The following is a 26225-nucleotide window of genomic DNA, read 5'->3' on the forward strand; positions in this document are numbered from 1 at the left end:
GGTTGAAGGGCTTCAGGTTTTCTACAGCAGTTATTAGAAGTTTTCACACAAAAGAAATGAGCTCTTAAAACTGAGCTTTTATATATACTGAGCTTTTAGAAAAGAATTATTTTATTTTACTTCCCCCCCCCCCCCCAAAATTGGGAACTACAAAGATAATGTCTACTTACTTTAAATGAACTTCAGTTTGGGAATGTATTGCTTCTCCCAAAACATTTCCAGTTTCATCCACCACAGCAGCTGCCGTATCATCACAACTGGTTTCAATCCCCAATACTAGTTTATGAAGAAATACTTTTCCAGGACAAAAATTAAAACTTCTTAAAAATTCATAAATTTCCCTTCTTGATGGTTTAGAAAAAACTCCTGCTGCCTTATTCAATATTAGCATACTTATTCTATAGATAATTCCTGGAAAAGAAATGAAGAAACAATTATTGGGAATGGACATTGACCACTAACCCATTTAGGTAAGCAAAATTCTAAAAAACTTGATTTATTTTTCAATATAATAATTTTGTAAAATTATAGGAAAGTTTTGGAAAAGTTAGCAAAAATTTTTAAAGGCTGTAGCAACCCATTAATATCAATGACAGTAGGAATGAATATAATGTTCTTTAAGGGGGAAAACAGGGAAGTCAGATATGAAATTTTTTAGTATTACTATCACGCTGTTCTTAGCAAACTATTCATTATTCTTTATAAAACAGCTAATAGTCGCATGGATAGTTATCTGAAAAGTGCTATTTATTGTTTGATAGCTATTAACTAAGATAGAATTGGTTTTAAAAAATAATAAAGGCAAGACAGAACAAATAAAAATAAATGCATTCTATTTCCTGAAAATATCTTTCAAAATAAAAATTGATAATTTAGTTTGAAAACAAGAATTCACATTAAAGACACACATTTTAGTCATCTACTTTGGAAACAAGTGTTCTTATGAAGCTCATCTTAAAAGAACCACTTCTTATCTAAAACAACTGCAACCTAATACCCATTTTATCCATTAATTTCAATTTCTCTAACTCAATCTCCATTTTACCACAAGTTTATCATAATAAGGATCTCCCCCAAATCCCTTTTCCCCCCTCACATAAAAGCAGTCCATCACTAAAGCACCCTGGTATCTTCACACTTCCAAGTATCTAGTTTCATGACTCTAAATCATCTGTCCTAGAACTTTCTGGATGCTTAAGGAGGTCCTTTCCCTACACACTAATGGACAAAATGGGTAAATGAGAGAATATTGGAATTTTTATTGTTCCACTGGGGCAAACGGCATCCAGGGATGAGAGTGATGAAAAACCTCGCAGAGGGGAGTGGTGGGGAATGTAGCACAGAAAGACACACCTGGAGAACTTTGCAGTCACAAAACCCACGCCAGGCTGCCTGTGCTGAGCATTTGTCTTTGGGCCAAGAAGACTCCCAAGTGAACCCAGGGAACTTGGCCAGTACCAATCTCTGTTGTAGGAAGGCGAAGGGCTTCTACTGGAATCGTTCTTCCAGGCACACGAAAGAACCAGTAAGAGAGGGGTGAGCAATTTCACCCACCTTCCTCGTGAATGACAGTAGCTAGTAGAGGCGTCCTTTCCCTAGCAAAGTCAGTCGCTGCTTTATTGCAGGAGGCAGAGACCGACCTTGTCGCCCCGGAAGTGATGTCATCAACACAGTCCCGCGTCTCGTCTCCAGGACTAGCTGCTATAAACCTAGAGGGCGTTACACTTAATTCAGTTAAAAAAAAAAAAGTATAAATGCTGTCTTTGTCCAAGATTCAGTGCGTGTACTCACGCGCTTCCCTTAGATTTGTAGTAACAAGACTTTTACAACATCACACGGCTAATAACCGATCTAGCGGAGGCCGAACGCAGATTTGTCTGACTACACAGCATTAAGTTCTAAACACTACGCTACACTAAAAGACAATTTTGTTTGTCTTTGGCTGGAATTTGGACTACACTGTGAGAAAAGGATGGAGATTATTCGTCATTCCATTTTAGAGGAACTATCATCAAATCTAAAAGTTGTGGCCTGAAACAGTACTTTCAGAAGCAGAGTGGAAAGTAGGGACGACACCAAGGACTTGATTGTACAAGGTTCCGAGGGAACGGAAGCGCTTCTGATCGGATAGTCTAAACCGTTACTCCCGCTTTTTGGAGTAAAAGGTGTGGGGCTAGTCCGTTTTTGTGATTAAAAAGAGGAGGAGGAGATGGTACATATTCACTTAACATTGAAAAATTATCCTATTTTCGCAATGCATTGGATGGTTTTTGCTTACTATGTATGCAGACTTCAGAGTAATATGTACTCATATTCTTGGACCTTTTTCAGTTTTTTTTTTTTAATTACTATTATTGGTATGTGAACTTGTTGTCATTCGTATGAATAGATTTATCCCAAAAGGCTCTCTTCTTCCCTGCTAGACCTTAAGTTTTACTAAGCAAGGACTTCATATATGCAAGGTTCGATAGGCTGTCACGTATATCTGCATCTTGAATGGCAAGAAGCTCTTGGTGTAAAAGAAGTGAATCATGGTTGGGAAGTCACAGTTAGAGTCTAGCAATAAGACACAAATATATATATTCATAATTACCAGAATGTTATTGAGGTTTTTTTTTTAGGTGGAACTGATGCTTTCAAAAATTTCACTTATGGTAATAGCAGCTAATTAACAATAAAGTGGCACTTTTGTTGTACCAGGCAGTGTTGCAGATTATTTAATCCTCACTACAATCCGGTGAGGTAGCTACTGTCCTTATTTTATAGATGAGAATTTGATGATTTGCAGGTCACACAGCTAGTAAATGCAAAGCTAAGAAGTTAGGCCATATGGTTCTGGAAACTTGTTTCCTTAATTTCTAGAAGAAAAAATAACCCATATTTTCTCTAGTATATGTGGCTGACCCACAAAAAGGAAAAAAGAAAAATTAAGACCAAAAGGTGAAGACAAATTAGTTATCCTAATTGCAAATGATTTGTTAGAGGTTATTTTATATGCTGAAATCTAGTCTGAACATAAAAACTTTCACATCTGGCATTTTTTTGCAATTTGAATTATGTTCAGCAAGTGTGTCTCAATGCCCTCCTGTGCAAGAATGTGTCAGGAGATATCCCTTTTGTGTGTGTTGGAATCACTGGTAGATTCTCATCCAGGAACTTTTGGCTAGTGTTGAGTCTTAATGCTGCATTATGTGAAACAGCAGAGCTCTAGGACACAGTAGGAAGGAATTTTATTCTTCCTTTGATTGATTTCATGTGAGTAGCAGAAAGAAAAGGCACTTATACTAATACCACATATTTGGCAAGTGAAGGTACACATTTTCCATCTTCTTTATTGTACTAGAGGAAAAATTATTGGTGGAAAGGTATTTATGCTGAGATCTGAGCTTCCATATAGATCATTTCATAGTTTGAATGCCACTGGTGGACATTCTCAACAAAATATGACCTAACTACTGTAACTTCCACTTGAATCCAGAGTTCCAACTGAATCGAAACATGCTATTTTGTCAATGCTATTGCCCAAGTTTTCACTTGTAAGCTTTTGAGGAAAATTACATACAGAAGAACCTTTACAATATTCATTTCCTAATTATGTATTACTAAATAGGATTTTATTTTCATTTACCATGTATTTATTGGGTTCTTCCCTTTCAGCTGGGAACTTTATTAGTTGTTGGGGATAAAAGATAAAATTCACTCCCTATCTTCAAGGAACTGAGTCTAATGACGTAATTACAATACAGCATTATTGTATGCATTGAGAGTGGGAAGTTGCTGGGAGAAGGTGGTGTAGCTTGCCACAGATGTATCCACAGCCTAGCAGGACCTGGGTGTGATTACTGGGTTTCAACATCTCATTGTCTTCTAGGCTTGAAATTGGTTTATCAGATCTGGAAGTGACTGGACTCTGGGGTGCTGAGTCCCATGCTCCATCTGCTAAGAAATTGTAAAAACCATAACACTAATGTGTTAATGTATGAGAAATGTAATGATGGAGCTAGGTTACCTAAGCTTGCTGGTCCTTACCTTCTCTGTATTGAGCAAATTACAATGAAAGCAGAATCAAATTACAATCAGATTGTTTGGTAAATATGGAATGAATGCAATATAAATGAGTTTGGTGCTTCTAATGGTTAATGTTTCAGGCCCGATGCATGTTTCCATTTGAATCACCTGTCTTACATGCTTCATGGGTTGGATTGTGCTAAAAATACGCTATCATTTGCTTTCTTCCTTTTTAAAGAGCTTTTTTTGTTGAAAAATCTTTGATGTGGAACATTCTTTCATTAATGGTAATACTGTCAATCAGGTCTCATCCTTGGAAGATATTTTGCTTTTTACCTTAGTTGCTTAGCCACTATGCTTATTTTACAAATTTACTCAGCTGATTTATTTTATTGTGGTGAAATACATGCAACAAAATTTATCATTTTAACCATTTTTAGGTGTACAGTTCAATGGCATTAAGTATAGTCACAATGTTGTGCAACCATCTTTACCATCCATCTACAAAACTTTTTCATCTTCCCCAACTGAAACTGTACCCATTAAACACTAATTCTCCATTTCCCCTTCTTGCCAGCCCCTGGAAACCACCGTTCTTTCTGACTACCAAGTACCTCATATAAGTGGGATCATACAATATTTGTCCTTTTGTGACTGGCTTATTTCACTTATTAGCATTAATGTCAAGGTTCAGCCAATGTGGTAGCATGTGTCACGATTTCTTTTAAAGTAGACTAATATTCTATTGTTTGTATATACCACATTTTGTTTATCCATTCATCTGTCAATGGTCACTTCGGTTCTTTTCACCTGCTAACTATAGTGAATAATGCTTCTACAGACATGGATTGTATAAATATCTTTTCAAATCCCTGCTTTCACTTCTCTTGGGTACATATCCAGAATTGGAACTACTGGATCATATGGTAAATCTGTTCAATGTTTTGAGAAATTGCCAGATCCAAACGGTCTCAGTTTTCAAGTGTGTGGGGTATGTATATTTTCGGCAGGGGAGGGAAAGGGTAAATTTTTTTGTTACTCCCATATGTTAAGTGCCGTAACAGAAACATAGGATTTGATAATTCATAGGAGGGACCTATGTTTCAAAGCAGAATCACTGTATAAGGTTTTTATGTAGTATGTGGTATACTGGTATTTTCTCAGAAATGCCAGTTAAATCATCTGGCTTTTCTGTTCCCATTTAAGAAATTGTAACATGAATAATGCATGCTTATCTTCTTTTTTTTTTTTTTTCAACGTTTATTTATTTTTGGGACAGAGAGAGACAGAGCATGAACGGGGGAGGGGCAGAGAGAGAGGGAGACACAGAATCGGAAACAGGCTCCAGGCTCCGAGCCATCAGCCCAGAGCCTGACGCGGGGCTCGAACTCACGGACCGCGAGATTGTGACCTGGCTGAAGTCGGACGCTTAACTGACTGTGCCACCCAGGCGCCCCTGCATGTTTATCTTCTTGATAATATGCTCAAGTTTTTCTTTTTGGTTTTTTTTTTTTTTCAGAATCTGAATGTTTTCCAAAAAGTGCTGTCAATAGAAATTTTTTTAATACATTATTTGGAAAATCAGAGATTTAAATACTATAAAATTCCTGTCATAAGAAGAGTTCATTGTACAGTGTTAATGCAGTTTACTATAGTTCTTATAATTGAGAACTTATTTTTATCAATATAATTATACAGTTAGAGTGAACATAGTGATAAACTTGGCCTATCTGCTAAACTTAGAATTATATAGAACTTCAGTGCTACAGGCTGAGCCACTTCCATAATGATTAGTTGATTACTAACGGCTTAAACGAGTTAAGAAATGGAACTAAACTACTATGCTTAACATAGAATCTGAATATATTTCTACTAAACTGTTTTAGTTATGAAATATTTCAGATTATGAAAGTGTCAAGAATACTATAATCAACTTCTGTGAACCCAACCCTCATTCAAGAGAAAAAACATCACCCAAAGCAGTTGAAGCCTTCTGTATGCTATTTACCTAAGATATTCAGTATTCTAAACTTGAGTTTATAATTCTCCTGTGTTCATTTGAAGTGAAATGAAAAATTTTAAACCCCAAATATGAAACTACCTGCTGAATCATTTTTAACTGGAACTGAAATTGTGGACTAAAATAAAAACCTGAGGCCTTCCATAGATCTTCTTTTTGACATTAGGCAAAATGAAGGTTTATCTTTGCTATTCTCTTACCACCTTCTTTCCCTGCCCAGTGCTACTCCAAACTACCTTCTAGATTGTTTTACTTAGACCTGTCTTCCCAGTACTGCACCTGTTTACATTTTCTACATCAACATGTAATATCCATGAAAGTAATTTTAAAATTACTTTTAGGAGCACCTGGGTGGCGCAGTCGGTTAAGCGTCCGACTTCAGCCAGGTCACAATTTCGCGGTCCGTGAGTTTGAGCCCCGCGTCAGGCTCTGGGCTGATGGCTCAGAGCCTGAAGCCTGTTTCCGATTCTGTGTCTCCCTCTCTCTCTGCCCCTCCCCCGTTCATGCTCCATCTCTCTCTGTCCCAAAAATAAATAAACGTGGAAAAAAAAATTACTTTTATATCTGTCCTATTAGAAGGATTACAAAACTGCCCTGGTCTATACTGGGTTGCTGTGTTTGTCTTCTTCAGGATTAGCACGAGTATTCTGGCGTCATATTTACTGGTAACATATTAATAAAGAAGATATAGGAGAAATATATTGCATGGCAGTCAAGATTCAACTTGAGCTAGACAAGATAAATTAACAGGTTAAAACTTAACAAGATGGGGTTCCACAGGAAAAAGAAATCTTAGACTTGGCTTAATAAATCCATTAAGTATGTGAAGGGAAAGCCATCATTTAATGATACTACATGTTGGAGAGTTGAGGTTTTCGTGACTGTAAGGTGAATCAGTGGCATGTGGCTGTCAAAATAGCTAAAGTATGAAGTTATATTAAAAAGGGCGGGAGGGGAGCGCCTGGGTGGCTCAGTCAGTTAAGCCTCCAACTTGGGCTCAGGTCATGATCTCGCGGTCCGTGGGTTTGAGCCCCGCGTCGGGCTCTGTGTTGACAGCTCAGAGCCTGGAGCCTGTTTCAGATTCTGTGTCTCCCTCTTTCCCTGACCCTCCTCTGTTCATGCTCTCTGTCTCAAAAATAAATAAATGTTAAAAAATTAAAAAAAAAGGGCAGGGGGGAGGAAGGGAATCCAGAATACGGAAAGCGGTACTGTTGTAGTGACACCACATCTTATCACCTCCTGTAGTTAGCTCTAGTGCCATATAATAATGAACTGCAACTCAGAACAGCATTACCAGGATAGCAGGAGAAATTTGAAACAGTATCAGTTGGAAAATGGTGAAGGCTCTGGTAATGTTTATTCAGTGCTGCTGATAACAGTTTAAAAGTTAAACAATTGAAGCCTTATGTAGAATAAGGATAGATTTTGGCTCAATTTAAAACAAGTTATAAATTCCATTACAAAAATGCAGCCTTGTAAGTTTAAATCCTCTTTTATTAGCATTAATGCAGAAATGAATGGTGGTGTGGCAGTTAATGAAAACTCAAGGTATGGTAAGGGGTTGAAATTACATAGCCTCCTAGGTCTTTTCCAACTCTTAGCATCATGTAACTCCACAAGAGTAATTCATGCAAACATTAGTTAAGGAGATATTATGCCCTTTAGGATCCTTATAGTTTAATAGACCATAGTGCCATAAACCTAAGAAATACAGTCCTATGCTTAAGAAAAAAAGAGGGGAGGGAAGGTGGGGCAGGTCAAAAAGACACAGAAGCCAACCTGGAAATTACCATTGCAAACTCTGACTTCCAAAGGCCAAATATGGAGGACAATTTAAACAACAAATTAATAATGATGATAATGGATTGTAAACCAAAGAATAAGATATCTGTAGGTCCAAAATTATATAAGTGATTGAATAAATAAATGGAGAAGAGAAAAATCTTCCTTACAGAATCCAATAAATAAGTGTAGGGGAAATGAGGCAAATAGAAAATCACCATGGAACTCCACAGTAATAGATGTTGCAGGAAACATTCATCAATGAACGCTGAAATTAGTGGTACTTCTGAGCTCATGCATATTTAGAAACTGCCACCGTTTCCTGACTTGAAATTAGGAGCAATTACAGCATTAGCAGTTAGTTTTGTTCCAAATAACAAGTCATTATGGAATTTTTTTTAAAGTTTGTTTTTTATATTAAACTGTTTAAACTTGTGAAATTGGGAAGTTTGCATATTTAACACAACCATTCACCTAGTGTTAAGACCAAAAAAGCATATCCCAAATTTGACCACTACTCACCACTTCATCAGCCATTCCCCTAGTCTGAGCTACCTGTTGTATGTAGTTTGCCAACTATTCCTCCTGCTTCCTATTCCTTTACACTCTATTCTCAACATTAGCCAGTAACCTTTAAAATAAAATCAGATCCCTTTAATCTCTAATATAAAACCATCCAATGGCCTTGTCAAGCTTAGAAAAAATTTGCTTATAACCTTGGTCAATACAGCTCTATATGATCTGACCCACACCTACTTCTCTGACCTCATTTGTTAGCATTCTCATCCTCCTTGTTTATTACTCCTTGCTAGTCCCAGTGGCTGTCTTGTTTTTCCTCAAAAACACACCCTTATTCCTGCCCCAGAGCTTTTAATATTATCATTACCTACACTGGGAAGCCTCTTTCCCCAGATGTTTGTACTGCTTGCTCCTTTAGGTCTAAATATCACCTTACGAACATTAGGGAAGACCTTTCTGAGGTAGACTCCCCTGCCTTTCACCTGCTTAATTTTTTTCCCATGGCATTTATCACTACATGAAATGATATGTATTTTTGACTCATTTATTATGTTCTCCAATTTGAATATAAGCTTATTAAGGGAAAAGATTTTAATAAGCTTATATTCAAATTGGAGAACATATAATAAATGAGTCAAAAATAATGTCTTGCTTGCAAACTGTATCCACAATACCTAAAACAATACCCACAACAGAGTGGGCCCTCTGAATAAATATTTTTAAAACATTATACGATGAAGAGTGGGGGAAGCAGAAGGCCTGCATTAACAGAAGATTTCTATCTCTGAAGTCTGTGCAAAAAGTAAGCCTTTTGAGGTAAACTTTAAAATGAAGAAAAAGAGGAGCACCTAGGTGGCTCAGTCGGTTAAACACCCAACTTTGGCTCAGGTCATGATCTCACGGTTCACGAGTTTGAGCCCCGTGTCGGGCTCTGTGCTGACAGCTCAGAGTCTGAAGCCTGCTTCAGCTTTTGTGTCTCCCTCTCTCTCTATCTCTCTCCTGCTCACACTCTGTCTCTTTTTCTCAAAAATAAATAAGCATGAAAAAAAATTAAAATGAAGAAAAACAAAGCAACATTTTTAACTACCTTAATGAAATTCAGTTGCTTAAACACAACTTGAAAAATGTGACATTGCTGACTGAATTTGGAGATTTACAATAATCTTACACCAAAGAAAAGTTTTATTCAAGTATAGATTACTAACTAAAAAATACATGGGTAAAAGACAAACATACAAAGGCATATCATACAATGGAGTTCTAAACTCAATACTTTTGAAATACAAAACAATGATCATTACCCCCATAAGTCAGTTTATTGAAACAAATTGATTTTTCAGTTGGTCTATAACTCTTGTCACTCAGTTTTGTTTACAAATGTTACTGGATATTTCAGTCTCATCCCATATCAGAACTTTGGTTTTGACATGTTTACTTCTCAAAGTAGTATGCAGTTATTTTTTGCAACTAATTAATATCAATTATAGGAAGCTTCTCTAAGTCACAAGAATTCAATATGGTTGCTGTTTTGGAAAGAGTTACCACTTTGGGTTATCTACACCAAGACCCATGAACTGAAAGGCCAAACATTAATGAGCAAAATATGGGGAGTGAGAGCAGGGGGACCAAGGAAAGATGTTTTCTTTTGCTGTAGACCTGCTAAAGAAGACTCCATTATTTACTACGGTACTACTGCTAGAGAAGCAGTTTCTGCCAGACCACAGGTTGGCTATATAGTTGTCCACTTTATGTTTCCTTTTCTAAATAACAGCAGACTTTAACAATTAGATTGATCAACCAAATAAGCAGAGACCTCTAAATTACCATATACTCTAACTGTGTGAAATAAATTATTTTCTTAATTGGTTTAGCAGCCTTGTGTCTGGAAAGGCAACAAAACCCATTCCGTTCCAAAATTAGAAGGTTGATTCAGAGGCTGTTTGTAAGATGCTGTCTTCTGTCACCAGTCATGAAGGTGGACCTTCATGAACTCATTAACTAATAAATGTAACTCATTAATTAATAAATGTAAAAATGACCTCAATCTATCAACACAATGTTGAGCCAGCAAAAGCAAAAAAAGTACAATCATAAGGTAAGGATTGGATTGTATAAAACAAGAGAGAAATATCCTCCTCTACAACACAAGAGGAACATGTATGGTAATAAAAACAATCTATAATAAACTTGTAAAGAGATGATTCTGGTTTACAGGTTAAGTCTGCTTAAACTGACCATGACTGAATGATCGGAAATTTTCTTCTCCTAACATAATGCCCATTCATTATAAGTTAAGCTGGTCTTGTTTTCTTATAAATCTCTCATTTCTTTGAATTCATCTACTAATCCTTCAGTGTACAGCCATTTAACTTATAAGCTGGGCCTGCCCAGCCTGCCTATAACACCTCTCTTCAGAAAGATACCAGATGCATTAAACAGAGGCATCTTCTAGTAAATACCTGCACTTCAAAACAGCATGTGAAGAACCAGCAACTGGCCCTTCAATGTAAATACTTCTCATTTCACAATATCACGGAAACAGTGCAGTTTACTAACCACTCCTTCCTTACAGAAAATTCAGTAGCTGTAAAAATTTTCTGTTCCATTTCAAAACATTTCAATACTTATTAATTCCAAAGATCCGAACACCATGTAGCTGTGGCATTTTGGGAATTAGTACACTCAGGAGAGAAGCTGTGTTTAGGATGAAGTGAGTTGGATCATACTTCGTATAGAAACTTGCCAGAAAATATCTGTAGAAATAAAAGTTAAAATATATATAACATCTAAAAATGAAATTAATTAGAATTTATTTAAAAATTTAAAGGTAAAAAAAGCCACTGAAACATAAATACCTAAAAACAGGATCACTTTTGAGCACTAAAACAGGAGGCACCAGATGGGGGTCTAAATTCATTCAGGATTTAAAATTTTATTTAATGGAGGCATATATGCACATTTTGCATTTCTGCAATCATGTGAAATGCATTTAAAAGAATGTGTTTGCTACTTAGCATCCTTTAAAGAAGTCTTTCAAACTAGGGTTCGTATACTCTGAAATTTCAGGTACAGTTTTGTATTTATGTGTATGTTTCTCAAGAGAAGATCCAGACCCAAAGCATCTATCATAGTCTCAAAGGGTTTGTGACCCACCAAAAGGTTAAAAACTACTGCTATAAAGTTGTGAAAATGGGGTGTTAGTACATTAATACAATTCAGTATCTTTGAAAGAAAACAAGTACTTGGTTGCCTTTTTTTTGTTTATTGTAGCCAAACAGGTTGATAACCAGTTTAACTGGAAATCTGGAAAACACTGTTGTAACATTCCAGCTGTTTTGCTGTAACTGACCATATGTACACATTCAAAGACATCCAATATCTAAGAATTTGTTTTAACAAGCCTAAGCTACCTTTAGGACCATAAAGCATCAAGTCAGAATGTCTAGTTTTACCCAAGTGCACATCAGAGTGCAGACACATCATTTGGACACTGAGAATATCCTAATATAGACAGGATTTAAGAATAAAACATTGGGGCATCTGGGTGGCTCAGTCGGTTAAGCGTCCGACTTCAGCTCAGGTCATGATCCCACGGTCCGTGAGTTCGAGCCCCACATCAGGCTCTGTGCTGACAGCTCAGAGCCTGAAGCCTGCTTCAGATTCTGTGTTTCCATCTCTCTCTGCCCCTCCCCTTTCATGCTCTTTCTCTCTCAAAAATAAACATTAAAATAATAATAATAATAAAAAATTAAAAAGAATAAAACATCATACTCTACTTGATCACGACTAAGAAGTTAGTCTATGTATGGGTGTTTGTCTAATTGGTACTTTTAGAGTACACTGTAAAGTATTCTAATAGCCTTTCCTCTAAGTATGGTCATTAATTTCTAGTAAGAGGAGATAAATTATCTTGTGTAATATGGTTAGAAGAGAATAGCTATTTTGAAGTATGACTAAAAACATCACACAGAGCTGTATACATCATTTTCAGAGCCATCTATATTGAGAAATTCTATAATCTTCCACCTATTTCACAAACTATAATCAGAAAATTCTTCAAGAATAAACCATATTCTTCAATCTTTAGTTTAAACCCTTTCTTCCAGCTTTCATATATTTGAAGACTGTGTTTATACTTCCCACCACTTGCATTTAGTAAGCTCATTTGATTTCCTATAATCAATATGGGTTAACCCATAACTTGACGTGTTGGAAATAAATATTTTTGGAATGGCTCCTCCTCATCATACTGTAGCATATATTGTATGCATCATACTGTCCCCTTTGTCGTTTAATAGAAACTAATTTTATGTGTAAATTACATGAAAATTACAGGTTCTTACAAAAACCTAGACAACCCTCTGAGGGGATGCTAAACCGAGGTGGGAGTCATGTAATAGCATTTATATGCTGAAGTATATACTGGAAAGAGACGTGTATTAGGCACTAGAAGTTTAGGATTTCATCTGGGCTCTTGACTCCAACCAGTTGCAAGATCTGGAACAAGGTAATGCATTTGAGTCTGTTCCTTTATCTAAAAATTTGGGATAACACTGCATATCCTACCTACCTGACAAATGATCAAATAAGAAAATGTGAAAGCACTCTGAAAAGTATCAATGCTATATAGATGGCTTTAGTGTTGTTTCTTCAGTTATATAAGGAATTTAATCACAGAATATTTGAAATCATGCCTGTGGGTCAAAAATATATTTTTAGAAATACGGATGTTGTACACAGGTACATCTTAGTTGACAATTTTGTGATAGCTGTTATTGAAAATTCAGTATACATGTCAGGCTTTTTACATCAATTATAATGCAATCCTCAACATTTTACAGATGAGGAAATGAGGCTTCAAAGAAATGGCCAAAAGTCACAAAGTTAGAAAGCAGTCCAAATTTAAGGCTGTTTGAATAACTATTATTCCTGTTACTGTGTTTATCTTTGTTAGATCATACAAATCATTTCTCTTTTGACATTAATTTTATATAGGGCTCAAACAAAAATTTAAAAAATTTCCTCAAAGTCCTAACAACATAAAAAAAAAAAAATCTACCACTTTATGATCAATTTATTCTTTTCATTTAAAAATGCCTTCCTTTTCCTGAAATCTACCTTCCCTAAGTCTCAGTTTAAGGAATCCTAATTTAGTCTCCAAGGAGTCTTTCCACTTACTCCAGACTGCACTGATTCTAAATCATGGATATGTTATTATATATGAGCTATATGGTATACAGTGTTTGCTTAAAGTAGATGTAAAACATCCATTATATGCATGCAACAATACTGAGTGTGGAATTCAAAGCAATCTACACATTTATAAATTCTTTGCAGAAATAAAACATTTATAATAACAGAAATAATGCAAAGTGGCATAAATAAGGGATGTGTAATAACTACTAAAGGAGTTCAAAACAGGCATTATTTCTTAAGGTTGGGTGCTAAGGAGAAGACCGCATGAGAAGGCAGAATTTAAATACTGAAAGAAGAGTAAGATAAATTAAGAACGGAGAAGGTATTTCAGGTAGGAGAAATGATTTGAACAAAGGCATAGAAATAGGACTATGCACGAAGCATTAAAAAAAATGCTGCTTAGAAGAGCTTGACCAGGTGGGAGTTGGGTGGGGGTAAAATATTCACATAAAGGAAAAATAAGGTAGGAACCATTTTGTGGAGGGCCCTGAATGTCAGGCAATAGGAGGAAATTTAAGGTTAAATGCTTTACAGACAGATATTATCTCATTTATTTCTTAAGGCATCCAATTGAATTATGTAGTATTGGCTAGAATTTTATCCATAAGCAAACCAAGTAGGTGGTGCGATAAACAGGATTCAACCCAGGTCTGTCCTACGATGAAAGCCTAACTTCTTTTATCTATAAACTATACAGCAATCTCTCCCAAGGAGCCTGAACATCCAAACTGGGGGAGGTGGGTGGTCAATGAAATTCATCTGAAATCACCCAAATCCTTGGTTAGGGTGATTAATCTAATAGTGGAATATAAAATAAGATTATGCATTTAGCTTTCTTGTAAGTAACTTAAGGATATGAACTACAACATATTTGATCTGTGTATCCTAGGTCTAAACATACTGATGAGCACATTATTGTTGTTGTCTCCATGTATTACTGACTGACGTAAAAACAGTTTATCACCAGCTTGTTAAATTTTGTCTGTATTTTATGCTCTGAGTTAGCTATTTATTGGTAGAGGTTTCAACAAATATTCTGTTTCTAACTGAAATTCAACCTAATAAAAGGACAGCTTCCTCTTATCCAATCTTCTTCATACCTAAAAATTTCCATCACTTACAGAATTATTGGAGAAATTGTGAAAAACTTCCGTGAAGATGTAAACTGTACTCCATAGTCCAGCTGTTCCCAATGAGTTAGGAGCCGTGCTTTACCCTGGTCAGGAGTTTCAAAAGGTGTTCCTTTTACTGCATGCAAAAATACATACATCCCCTGAAAAACAAGCAATATCAAATATAAAATTAGTATTTGTCAGTAAGCATTAAGATAGTTCCAGACTGCTTATGGCAGTATGGGTGATTTAACTTAACAGTTCAAGTTTTAAGCTTTCATTACTATTTGTGAAAGACCAGTTTCTTCATAGTAAAATAAAACTTTCAGGGGCATATAAAAAATCTTTGGGGAAAACCAGTAAAAGGTCAACCAAAAAAGTAACCTGTTTTCATCTCCTATTAAATTGAAATGCACACACACAAAAAATGAGGATAGCTTTACATAATTACATTTAGATTTTCTAATTCCCTTCTTATTAGGAAATAGGATTATCTTATCCTTGATGTATAGGAATGTTCAGTGTCACATTAGTAAATCTGATGATACTTCTAAAATGACAAAAACATACAAATTGGTAAATAATAATAAACAAAATTTCTGTATCAGGGGAAAATGGGTTTGATAATACTTAATATTAGGGCTGTGTTTGTCTCAATGGTTTTCTTCTAAAGCGAGAAAGATGGTTATGTAGTAAGAATAATTTTCAACTCAATTTGCTTTTAAAATCACCACTGTGCCCCAATGGAGTTTCTTTTGTAGTTGTGTTTTTTGTTTTTGTTTTGTTTTCTTTTTTAAAGTAAAAAGTCTTACTAAAAGCCATTCTGTTCAGGGATATGTTTGAACATCTAATTTTGTGATTAGGTAAAAACCAATATATACTAGATTTGGTTTCCTTGAGATTATGATATCCATTCAGATCACTGGTAGTACTACATTGCAGGATCACTGTCTGAGGCCCCAGTAACAGAATATTCCTGCCTAAATATTATCATGAAACAGTTTTTCCCACTAGAAGTCATAACGAGGTATCATTTTTTTCTATTTCAACTTTCAATAAATGTATGGGAAGAAAAGAAAAACTTGTGATTTGAAATTTTATATTATTAACTAGGTTAAGACAGCCCTCCTTCTCAAAGCTTAGCCTACTTACTAGTTATTCCACTAGGCAATTAAAAAGTTGTTTGGCTGCAATAACACCTAAACTATATAGAAACACTCATGTTCAAATGGATTAACTCAACAAATTTATCAAGTGGCTTATGTGTATAGGACACAGGACATGTATGCATTTATGAAATTGAGTAAAACATGTCCACAGTCTTGAAAAAAACTCAATCTTCTAAGAGACAATGAGAAAAAAAAAAGATATGCATAAGCAATTAGAATGTAGATCAGAAATTGCTATCATAGGTATAATCAGAGTATTCAGCAAATACAAAAGAGGGAAAGGTTCCTTGTTGCTGAGGCAAAAGCTGTGATGCTACCTTGTCAGCTACCTCATTCTTGAAGGTTCAGCTCAAATGACAATCCTTAATGAGGCCCTCCTCGTTACTAGTAGCCTATGTGCTTGTGTAGAATTTTATTGAAAATATTTTATTTATAGCACAACATATTGTTGGAATTGTTTACATGTTTATTTTTCCATTAGCCTCAATACCTCAGGAACAAGGGCTGGTATATAGCAAGTATTAGACATTAAGCCAAGATGAAGGTAAGCTAAGGGATATTTATTCTGTAAGCACAAAGAAACCATATTCACATGGGCTTTACGGGAGACAATAAAACAGAAATTACACGCTTTTAAATTCTGAAGAGTATGTGACCCAAAAGGCAAAGACTGTGTTTTTTCTAACCAGGGATAACAACCAGGTCTACTTTCCCATTTAAAAGCATTCAGAATATATTTCACATTTTTAATTGGTTTAAAGTGGGCTATCTTCAAAAGAAACTTAAATTTGGAGTCATGTAATTGCTTACATCTATGGCTGGTACGTAGGTCTTTAGTGTGGTGAACTAATAAGTCAGAAGTTTGCTTCCCTACATGTTGTCAATTACCATGTGGCCATATATTGTGTTTCGATATCAGTTAGCCAACTGAAAACATAGGGCGGGGGAGGGGGTGACTTCTAAAGTACATTTAATACATGTCTCATTGGAGAAGAGAAAATTACATGACAATACAGACTAATTAATTCAGCAAACATTTACATAAGTCTTTAGAGATATGGAAAATAAATTCCTAATTATAAATTCCTAATTATAAAACTATGATAAATAAAGGATAAAAGAATGTAGGATGGGAGTTTTGTAGTTTTCTGGAGGTGATATTTGAGTAGTTTTCCTGCACTAAGAATCAGCCTGGCAGAGGGGGATGGAGGAAGGGGTATTAAAATAGTGGAAAAAGAGCCTAAGCCAAAGCAAAAAAAGGTGAAAGCAAGATCATTTTCATTATTGTTAGAGAAAAATTCCTGTTTGGAGATGAGCTGATATAAGATTGAGTCCTTTTCTTGCCTCTATACTATTTAACTGGTCTTATATGCCACATAATAAACTTGTTATTTTATTATGAATGTAATGGGGAATCATAAAAGGACTTAGAGCATGACTTAAGCATATATGCATTTTATTTATTTATTTTTTTTTAATTTTTTTTTTTCAATGTTTGTTTATTTGTGGGACAGAGAGAGACAGAGCATGAACGGGGGAGGGGCAGAGAGAGAGGGAGACACAGAATCGGAAACAGGCTCCAGGCTCTGAGCACTCAGCACAGAGCCCGACGCGGGGCTCGAACTCACAGACCGTGAGATCGTAACCTGGCTGAAGTCGGACGCTTAACCGACTGCGCCACCCAGGTGCCCCTATGCATTTTAAAAATAACTGTGCCAACTTGGAATGGAGGAGTAGAATAGAAGAACATCAAGGAGACCATTTGATCTACTGGAGTAATCCACCTGAGAAAAAAATAAGGGTATATATTACAGTAATATCTGTGGGGATCAAGTTGAGAGACAGTAAAGCAGAACAGACAGGGCTTTGACTATACGGATATGGAAGATAAAGGAAAAGCAGTTAACTAGAGTGACCATATATCCTAGTTGGCATGGATGGTCCTGATTTATACCTATTTTCTTGGATTAGTTATTACTAGAGTTCCCTTTTACTCTCAAAACAGACTCAGTTTCGATAATACATTATATGAATCACTTTACCTTTGAAGCTATCTGGCTTGACTTATTGGGCATACAGTGGTGCCTTTAGATTAGATAAGGAATAAAGCCAGAGGAATGGGTCATAAGTGGTAAGAGATCAGGAATGAGTTCAATTTATATTTGTTTGTTCTAGGGTAGAAACCGAAAATATGGATAGATGAAGTACCCTAGGCACAATACATAGAATAAAAAGAGATGAAAAAACGAACCTTGGAGACAGCAATATTTAGGAGACGAGAATAGAAGACTGTACAAGAAACAAAAAGGAAAAATCAGAAATATCTAGGAAAAAGTGATCCCATGGAAGCCAAAGGAAAGGAATTCTAGTAAAAGATATAATTCTTGTCAAATATTTCAGAGAAGTTGCTACTTAAAACTAGTGTTTGCCCTATCAAAGTCCATTGCATAAAATGTACTAAATGGACATTCACTTATTTTTACCACATTATCCTGCCCTCCTCCAGTCAAATTCAAATACTCTTCAGAAGACAGGGAATAAAGAAATACATAGTTAATCTGGATTCAATTAAAAATTTGAATTAATTGTATTTCTCCCCTTTCATTCTGCTTTCATAGGCTGTTAAAGATAAGAAAAGTCACTATCAGTTGTTCTTTTTTTAAACAGATAATTTCCAGGGCTGCATCATATGGTCAATAAAGTCAACTGAATCTCTGATACTTTGTAGAGCTATCCTATAGTACAGAAGACCCACAGTCAACATGAAGACGCTAAGGCACTATAAGATCCTCAATAATGTATGATTAAGCTCAAAATTTCTATACTGAACCAGGAAAGTATATTTAAACAATTTAGAAAAGTTTCTAACAAGGATTGAAACCGAAGATGTTTATTAGACTCCAGTTAATCAAAAACCATAACTTCTTCTGAAGCATTCTCTTTAATACTATAGTAGCCTGAATTACAGTATCTTGGAAGTGTTGCTAAAATGGCCTATTTTCTAGATCCTATGAAACCAAAAGGAGAAAAAAAGGCTTAGAGAAAGGGCCGATGTTTAAATATAAAGAATTAATAGATAACCCTATCTATCCCATATTAGATATGGATATCGTCAAAGTTATCATATATACTAAAAATTACTGAACTGTACACTTTTAAGTCAGCAAATTTTATGTTACATACATTAAAAATTATACCTCAATAAAACTTTTAAACTAAGTGGTGTTTTTCTTTTTTTTAATTTTGTGGTAGAAAAACAAAATTTTTTTTAATGTTTATTTATTTTTGAGAAACAGAGAGACAGTGCGAGGAGAAGGGCAGAGAGAGAGAGAGGGAGACAAAGAATCTGAAGCAGGCTCCAGGTTCTGAGCTGTCAGCACAGGGCCCAATGTGGGGCTCAAACCCACAAACTGTGAGAGCATGACCTGAGCTGAAATCGGAAGCTCAACCGACTGGCCACCCAGGCGCCCCATGTTTTTCTTTTCTTTAACATAAAGATTTAAGCTTTTAGCAAATTGTTTTTAAATACACATAACATAAAATATATCTCAATCATTTTTTAAGTGTACAGTTCAGTGGCATTAAGTACATTCACACTGTTACGCAACTATCACCACCATCTATCTCCAGAACTCATTTCATCTTGCAAAACTGAAACTGTACTCATTAAACAGCAACTCCCCATTTCTTTCTCCCTCAGCCCCCGATAAGCACTAAAGCATAGGCTTTTAACCGCTTTATATAAGGTGAAATTCTTACCAGATTATGTATCACATTTGTCAAGGTCCAAGCAACAGGAACACTGAAGAAGGGAATACTAAGTAGAACAATATGAAGCAAGCCAACTCCCAAGGCATATGTCAGCCACATACCCCGGCTGTTCATTACACGGGTATTTGGATTCACCTCACTGTGGGCAACTCCAACATTCATGTTTGCTCTGTAGGAAAGCAATGAAATGAATAACACTGACAGAACTGGAAACTTAAATACTCTACTCTCACATGACAAAATAAGTATGTTACTAGGATCATTTTTCTCTGGTTGTTCTGAAATAAAATAAACACACTCACCAAAATATGCTATTTGCAGATCTGCTAATAAAAGCAGTAAATAATTTTTAAATCTGACTTCATGATAAGACTAACAACTTATTTTTACAGTTCTTATTGATAAAATAAGCAATTAAAATCCCTTTCCTAAAAGCTTGTGTTCTAGCATGCTGGTTTTACTAAATGAAATAACGGACAGGAAAACTCAACTGAAAGAAAACCTACATTTTCTTATGAGACCAAAGTGAAAGCTCAGGAGCTAAACATACCAACAGAAAAGACCAATATGAAAAAAAAGACCAAAGCTGCAGCATTATTTATAACAGCCAAAATATGGAACCAACCCAAGTGTCTATACACAGATGAATGTACAGAGAAGATGTGATGTATGTATATAATAGAATATTACTCAGCCATAAAAGAGAACGAAATCTTGTCATTTGCAACAACATTGATGAACCTAGACAATATACTGCTAAGTGAAATAAGTCAGAGAAAGACAAATACCATATGGTTTCACTTATATGTGGAATTTAAGAAACACACACACACACACACACACACACACACACACACCAAAAAAAAAGACAGAGAACAAACTGGTGGTGGTTGCCAGAGACAGGAGGTTTGTGGGGAGATGGATGAAATAAATAGAGGGGATTAAGAGTACACTTATCTTGATGATCACTGAGAAATGTACAGAATTGTTAAATCATTATATTGTACACCTGAAACTAAATAGAAAACTGTATGTTAATTACACACTTGAATTAAAGATGACACAAAAAAAAAAAAAGTAAAGTAGATGCAGCTAGTCTATTATGAGTAGCCAGACTCTTACATATAATGTAATGTTGTTTCCAAAAAGAGTGGTCAGGTTCAATTCACTTCTTTTTAAATACTGAACCTGGGAGGAACATAATGTGGTGAAAAATTTATATGGTCAAGGGATAAAGCTTGTTTCTGTCCCCTGGTACAGTAAGGTTACAACAATGATTCCTCCTTTTACTTGTCAACTCTCCTTAAATTTTAGTTTTTTTTTTCTTTCATTTTCTAAGTTTTTCCCTTTATTGCATTCAAGTGGAACACCAAAGGAGAAATGGATTACTGGTTCCCAGTTAATTTAATGCTGGCATTTACTTGGTTCTAAGAATCCCTTGAACAAAGTATAACTGTCTTGAAGAATACCTATCATCCCAGTAAAAACCAACCAGTGAGACTGAAAGGGGGACATGGTGAAAGTATATTTGGAACAGCTGATTTAGAAATAAATGAACCCTTTCCATAACAGAGTTGGCACTGAGAGAGGAATTTCCCATAACTGCATGCAACAAGTGTTTCCAGAGTAAAATGCCTCATTCTCTTTCCAAAAATCTATGGAAAACCCACGCATCAAGGTTTATGGTGATGAAAGTTGGTTGCACTAAAGAAGCAAAAGTCTCAAATTTACGTGTGTAAATACTTCTTCTAACCTAAACACATCTACTTTGCATCGTACATTATTTTCATGAGCCATAGGTTATATTTAAAAGATACCACAACTCAAGATACCTTTCCATTTTTCTACAGGATGGAGGGGGAAAAAATAAAGCTCGAAAAAGGCTTAAAATTTATATCTAGCCTGGAAGGCAAAGCTGGTGTGGTACGAACCCTACCCCGGTTCACAAAATCTTTGCAAGAAGGCGGCCGCGCCACTTCAGGACAAACAAAGACTTCCGACATTGTCTGCCTACGCGAGTGCCCCGAGGGCTGCGACCCGCTAGGACCCTCTTGGGGACTCCATCGCCAGCCAGACAACCACGGGCAGCTTTCCCCGAATGCTGGAGCGCCTGGCCAGTGAAAGCTCAGCAAAAGCCGCTGCTGCTACCCCCGCAGGGCCTCCTCCACCCTCCCCGTCCTTCTCAGAGCTACACATCCCGCCAGTACCACGGCAAGACGACGAGAATGTGGGGGCAAGCCTCGGTGGCCACTAGACCCGCACGGCCAGACTGGGAGCCCCGGACGCAACCGTAGTTCACTCTCTCCCCTCAAGCCTACCCTGGCCGGCTAGCAGCTCCCTACCTAGCAGCACATCCCCTACAGCCGTTCTTGACCACTCACCCGCCGCCCTACTCCTGGCGGCCAGCTGGGAGCAGAACTAGCTCCGCGGCGACGGCGTCTCTCCTAGGCCGAATGCCAATGATCAACCCCAGCGCAGCGCAGCGCAGCTTGCGGAAGCTTTCAGAGCCGAACGCGCCGTCAGGGGATTGGCCGCGGACAGCGCCAATCCCACGTTCCTCGGGAAGGGCGGGACTAAGTGCTGCGCGCCTGGGGCCCACCCCGCCGCGCGCGCTGGGGGCGAGTTCGAGGTCCGCGAGGCTGGGCCCGTGAACCTTGCGGGACGCTGTCAGGTCCGACGGTGGATGGTAATTGCCTGCCTCCCGCGAGCAAGAAGGTAGTGTTGTGTGCCTAACGGGCATTCATTCTTATCTTCTCGTAGTCTCGGGAGTCCCTTCTCCTCAACTTGTCCCGGTCGGCGTGCAAGCGCCACTGGCCGCCGTGTGCCCTCCTCCCCTCCACCAACAGAGGGGCGGGAAGCGGCCGAAGCCAGGCTCTTGGGCGCGCACGCGTGGAGGGCGGTCTTTGAGCAGGTCTGGGCTCGCTAATGTCTGGTGTGGCCATTCCTGACCAAACCGTGTTTAGGCCTTTGTTGCAGCCCATTTCCCAGATCCTTCTGAGTGCAGGACTTAAAGTTGCCTGCCAGGCAGACATTTTAGCCCCGGACAGCCGTAACTCGTGAGTGTGGTTTAGGTTGTATGTTGTGGCGTCCTACAGCTGAGGCAAGCAAACTCTCACTTAACCATGGTTTTTACTGGTGTCATTCTGGGTGTATCCACACGTTGAAGACAGGCACTTGTAATACCTGCTGAGGAAATGTGAATTTCAAAAAAATTTATCTTAATTGAGAACGGAGAGGAAAAGTTAAGATTATTTGAAATCATCTCTGACAGCGAATTTCATTACCTCGTCAGTTCACAAAGTTTGTGATTTGTATTCCTGAAGTAACTTTCAGTAATATTTCAAAATTAGTGTAAAAGAAGGTTGGTTATAGCTATGTATGTATCTTGCATTTCTGTTGGTTCTATGAAACTATTGGGTTATATTATGGTTCTTTTTCCACTTTAGTTTTTCCTTGTTTTTAAAAATGTGTATTTATTTTGAGAGAGCTGTAGTGGGGGGGGGGGGGGCAGGGGAAGGGAGCCGAGAGAGGAAGATGCCAAGCAGGCTCCATGCTCAGTGCAGAGCCCCACGCTGGCCAGATCCCAATCCAGTGAGATGATGATCAGAGCTGAAATCAAGAGTTGGAGGACAAACTGACTGAGACCCCAGGTGCCCTACATTTATCATGTTTTCAAAGTAAATTATTTCACTGTGTTTCCCTAAAGCCTATTAAGTTCTCTGCTTCTTTTTTAGGTACTTTGTTGTCCTTAAATGACTTTCCTGGAAGTACTTTCAGGAGTGTTTGATTTCCTTCCCATCAAATATGGAAGACTGATTCCTGATAATTTCACACATTCTGTGCTGTGATGTAAGCCTGACTGCAACTCTTTCACTTTTCAGAATGTGTCATTTAGCATATATATGGTGGAATGCTGGCTGTGTTCAACAGGTTATGCTAAGGATATGAGATTAATATAAAATCTCTGTCTTCAGAGAACTCTGAGCCAGGAGAAAGAGACAGAAAAACAATGGTTAGAATAGCCTATGCTGAGTTTCCGTTAACTCTAAGGAAAAGGTGCTATGGGAGTACAGACAAAGAAATGCCTAATCTGTTCAGTGGGAGAGGGTTGATGTTGGAGTGGTTAAGAAGGGCTTCCTTGAGGAGGTGATATTTGAACTAAATCTGGAAGGATGATTAGAAGTCATTCGTATAGAAAGGGAACCTTGTGAGCTAAGGAACCAGTGAGTGCCACCACATTAAGAGAGACAGGTTGTGCAGTATGACAGGCTTACTGTGCATTTGTAGAACAGTGGGATGAGGTTAGAAAGATAAAGGTCCAGTTAAGGATTTTGGACTTTACCTGATTAGCAGTTGAAACTTTTTTTTTTTAATTAAAAAAATTTTTTTTTAATATTTATTTATTTTTGAAAGACAGAGACAGAATGCGAGTGGGTTAGGGGCAGAGAGAGAGAGGGAGACAGAATCCGAAGCAGGCTCCAGGCTCCGAGGTGTCAGCATAGAGCCCAACTCAGGGCTCAAACTCATGAGCTGGGAGATCATGACCTAAGCCGAAGTTGGATGCTCAACCGACTGAGCCACCCAGGCACCCCAGCAGTTGGAACTCTTTATAAAATTTTAAGTAGGGTAGCAACATGATGAAATTTAAATATAGAAATAACCCTATCATTGGTTGAGATTGAGGCAGAATATCAATAAGGTGGCTATTGCAGTGCATTAGGAGAGAAATGTTTAAGGGCTAAACAGAGGTCATAGGTATAGAGAGGATTAGTATGAGAAATATTTAGGTAGTAGGATAGATAGGACTGAGTGGCAGAATATAGAAAAAGTAGAATTTTTAGGATGATTTCAGGATTTTTAATTTTTCCTTGTGAGACTGGATGAGCTGAGCATTGCCTTTGAATGAAACATGCCAAGATATGCAGGTGTGTATCCATCACAGACTAGTTTTGTGATCATGAATCTTCTGATCTTGTTCTTATAAAACTTTCAAATTTCATTTGTAATAGAGGAATGATAGGGTTGTTGTAAGGACTAATGGGAATTGTGTGTGTGTGTGTGTGTGTGTGTGTGTGTATGTATATAGATATATACATATATATACATATCTATATGAAATTGCTTATGGTAGCTGTTTTTATTACCAAATATGGGAAGATAGGTTTTTTTTTAATATATGAAATTTATTGTCAAATTTGTTTCCATACAACACCCAGTGCTCATCCCAAAAGATGCCCTCTTCAATGCCCATCACCTACCCTCCCCTTCCTCCCACCCCCCACCAACCCTCAGTTTGTTCTCAGTCTTTAAGAGTCTCATATGCTTTGGCTCTCTCCCACGCTAACCTCTTTTTTTTTTCCTCCTTCTCCTCCCCCATGGGTTTCTGTTAAGTTTCTCAGGATCCACATAAGAGTGAAAACATATGGTATCTGTCTTTCTCTGTATGGCTTATTTCACTTAGCATCACACTCTCCAGTTCATCCACGTTGCTACAAAGGGCCATATTTCATTCTTTCTCATTGCCACGTAGTACTCCATTGTGTATATAAACCACAATTTCTTTATCCATTCATCAGTTGATGGACACCTAGGCTTTTTCCACAATTTGGCTGTTGTTGAGAGTGCTGCTATAAACATTGGGGTACAAGTGCCCCTATGCATCAGTACTCCTGTATCCCTTGGGTAAATTCCTAGCAGTGCTATTGCTGGGTCATAGGGTAGGTCTATTTTTAATTTTCTGAGGAACCTCCACACTGTTTTCCAGAGTGGCTGCACCAGTTTGCATTCCCACCAACAGTGCAAGAGGGTTCCCGTTTCTCCACATCCTCGCCAGCATCTATAGTCTCCTGATTTGTTCATTTTAGCCACTCTGACTGGCGTGAGGTGATATCTGAGTGTGGTTTTGATTTGTATTTCCCTGATGAGGAGTGATGTTGAGCATCTTTTCATGTGCCTGTTGGCCATCTGGGTGTCTTCTTTAGAGAAGTGTCTATTCATGTTTTCTGCCCATTTCTTCACTGGATTATTTGTTTTTCAGGTGTGGAGTTTGGTGAGCTCTTTATAGATTTTGGATACTAGCCCTTTGTCTGATAGGTCATTTGCAAATATCTTTTCCCATTCCGTTGGTTGCCTTTTAGTTTTGTTGGTTGTTTCCTTTGCTGTGCAGAAGCTTTTTATCTTCATGAGGTCTATGGGAAGATAGTTAATTAGAGAAGGTCTGAGGTCAATTTGGGACATGTTATCTAAATGATGATATTTAGAAAGTTCTTGGAAATAAAGTCCTTCAGTCCAGAAAAAAGTCTGATTAGGAGATACAGGTGAGATAGGGGATGATATGGAAGCCAGTTAAAATAGAGTGTGACTTGCTAGGAAGGAGGACACTTTTCCTAATGTTTACATTGGCTTGCTGATAGAATTGTTCTTTGTGGCCCTTGATTAGTATTCTTCCAAGTGCTTGCTGTGAGTGAAGTACTATGATTGTTCTGTGCTGCATCCAGAAATACATAATATATGATTACCTGCATTCAGAAGTTGTACAGGTCAAGACAGGTGTGATAAACATCCCATGAGTGATGCAAGCCAAGTTCTTTAAGAATGTAGGGGGAGGAAAGGATCATTCTTGGTTGAGTGATCAGAAGGGACCATGTT

General features: G+C 37.4%; 3 protein-coding genes across 16 annotated transcripts in view; 1 reads left to right on the forward strand and 2 right to left on the reverse strand.

Annotated features, from left to right (window-relative positions):
• OSGEPL1 (O-sialoglycoprotein endopeptidase like 1) overlaps positions 1–391 on the reverse strand; it is a 30189-nt gene extending 29798 nt beyond the window's left edge. For 2 of the 3 annotated variants that reach the window (XM_043577294.1, XM_043577293.1), the window contains exon 1: positions 171–391. In XM_043577294.1, coding sequence (XP_043433229.1) covers positions 171–391 — 221 coding nt within the window. The remainder of the gene's footprint in view (positions 1–170) is intronic. The other variant, XM_043577295.1, reaches the window with a different exon arrangement.
• On the reverse strand, positions 308–22432 carry ORMDL1 (ORMDL sphingolipid biosynthesis regulator 1). Of its 4 annotated transcripts, none has more exons than XM_043577300.1 (4): positions 21959–22066; positions 19566–19746; positions 14647–14798; positions 308–411 (listed from the first exon to the last, which is right to left on the reverse strand). In XM_043577300.1, the coding sequence occupies exons 2-4, from the start codon at positions 19737–19739 to the stop codon at positions 399–401; spliced, it is 339 nt and encodes a 112-aa protein (XP_043433235.1). In that variant the 5' UTR covers positions 19740–19746; positions 21959–22066; the 3' UTR covers positions 308–398. The 4 variants fall into 4 exon arrangements, with proteins under 4 accessions (XP_043433235.1, XP_043433233.1, XP_043433232.1 ...); XM_043577298.1 differs by lacking the exons at positions 308–411; positions 21959–22066 and adding exons at positions 9494–11082; positions 22328–22432; XM_043577297.1 differs by lacking the exon at positions 308–411 and adding an exon at positions 9494–11082 and having other exon boundaries at positions 21959–22067.
• PMS1 (PMS1 homolog 1, mismatch repair system component) overlaps positions 22183–26225 on the forward strand; it is a 100076-nt gene continuing 96033 nt past the window's right edge. For 5 of the 9 annotated variants that reach the window (XM_043577282.1, XM_043577289.1, XM_043577287.1 and 2 more), the window contains exon 1: positions 22183–22292. The gene's annotated coding sequence lies outside the window, so the exon portion shown is untranslated. Of the gene's footprint in view, positions 22293–23311; positions 23427–26225 lie in introns of all 9 variants that reach the window. The other 4 variants (XM_043577283.1, XM_043577288.1, XM_043577285.1 and 1 more) reach the window with 2 other exon arrangements.

This window comes from Prionailurus bengalensis, chromosome C1, assembly GCF_016509475.1.
Source record: "Prionailurus bengalensis isolate Pbe53 chromosome C1, Fcat_Pben_1.1_paternal_pri, whole genome shotgun sequence".
NCBI classification, from domain to species: domain Eukaryota; kingdom Metazoa; phylum Chordata; class Mammalia; order Carnivora; family Felidae; genus Prionailurus; species Prionailurus bengalensis.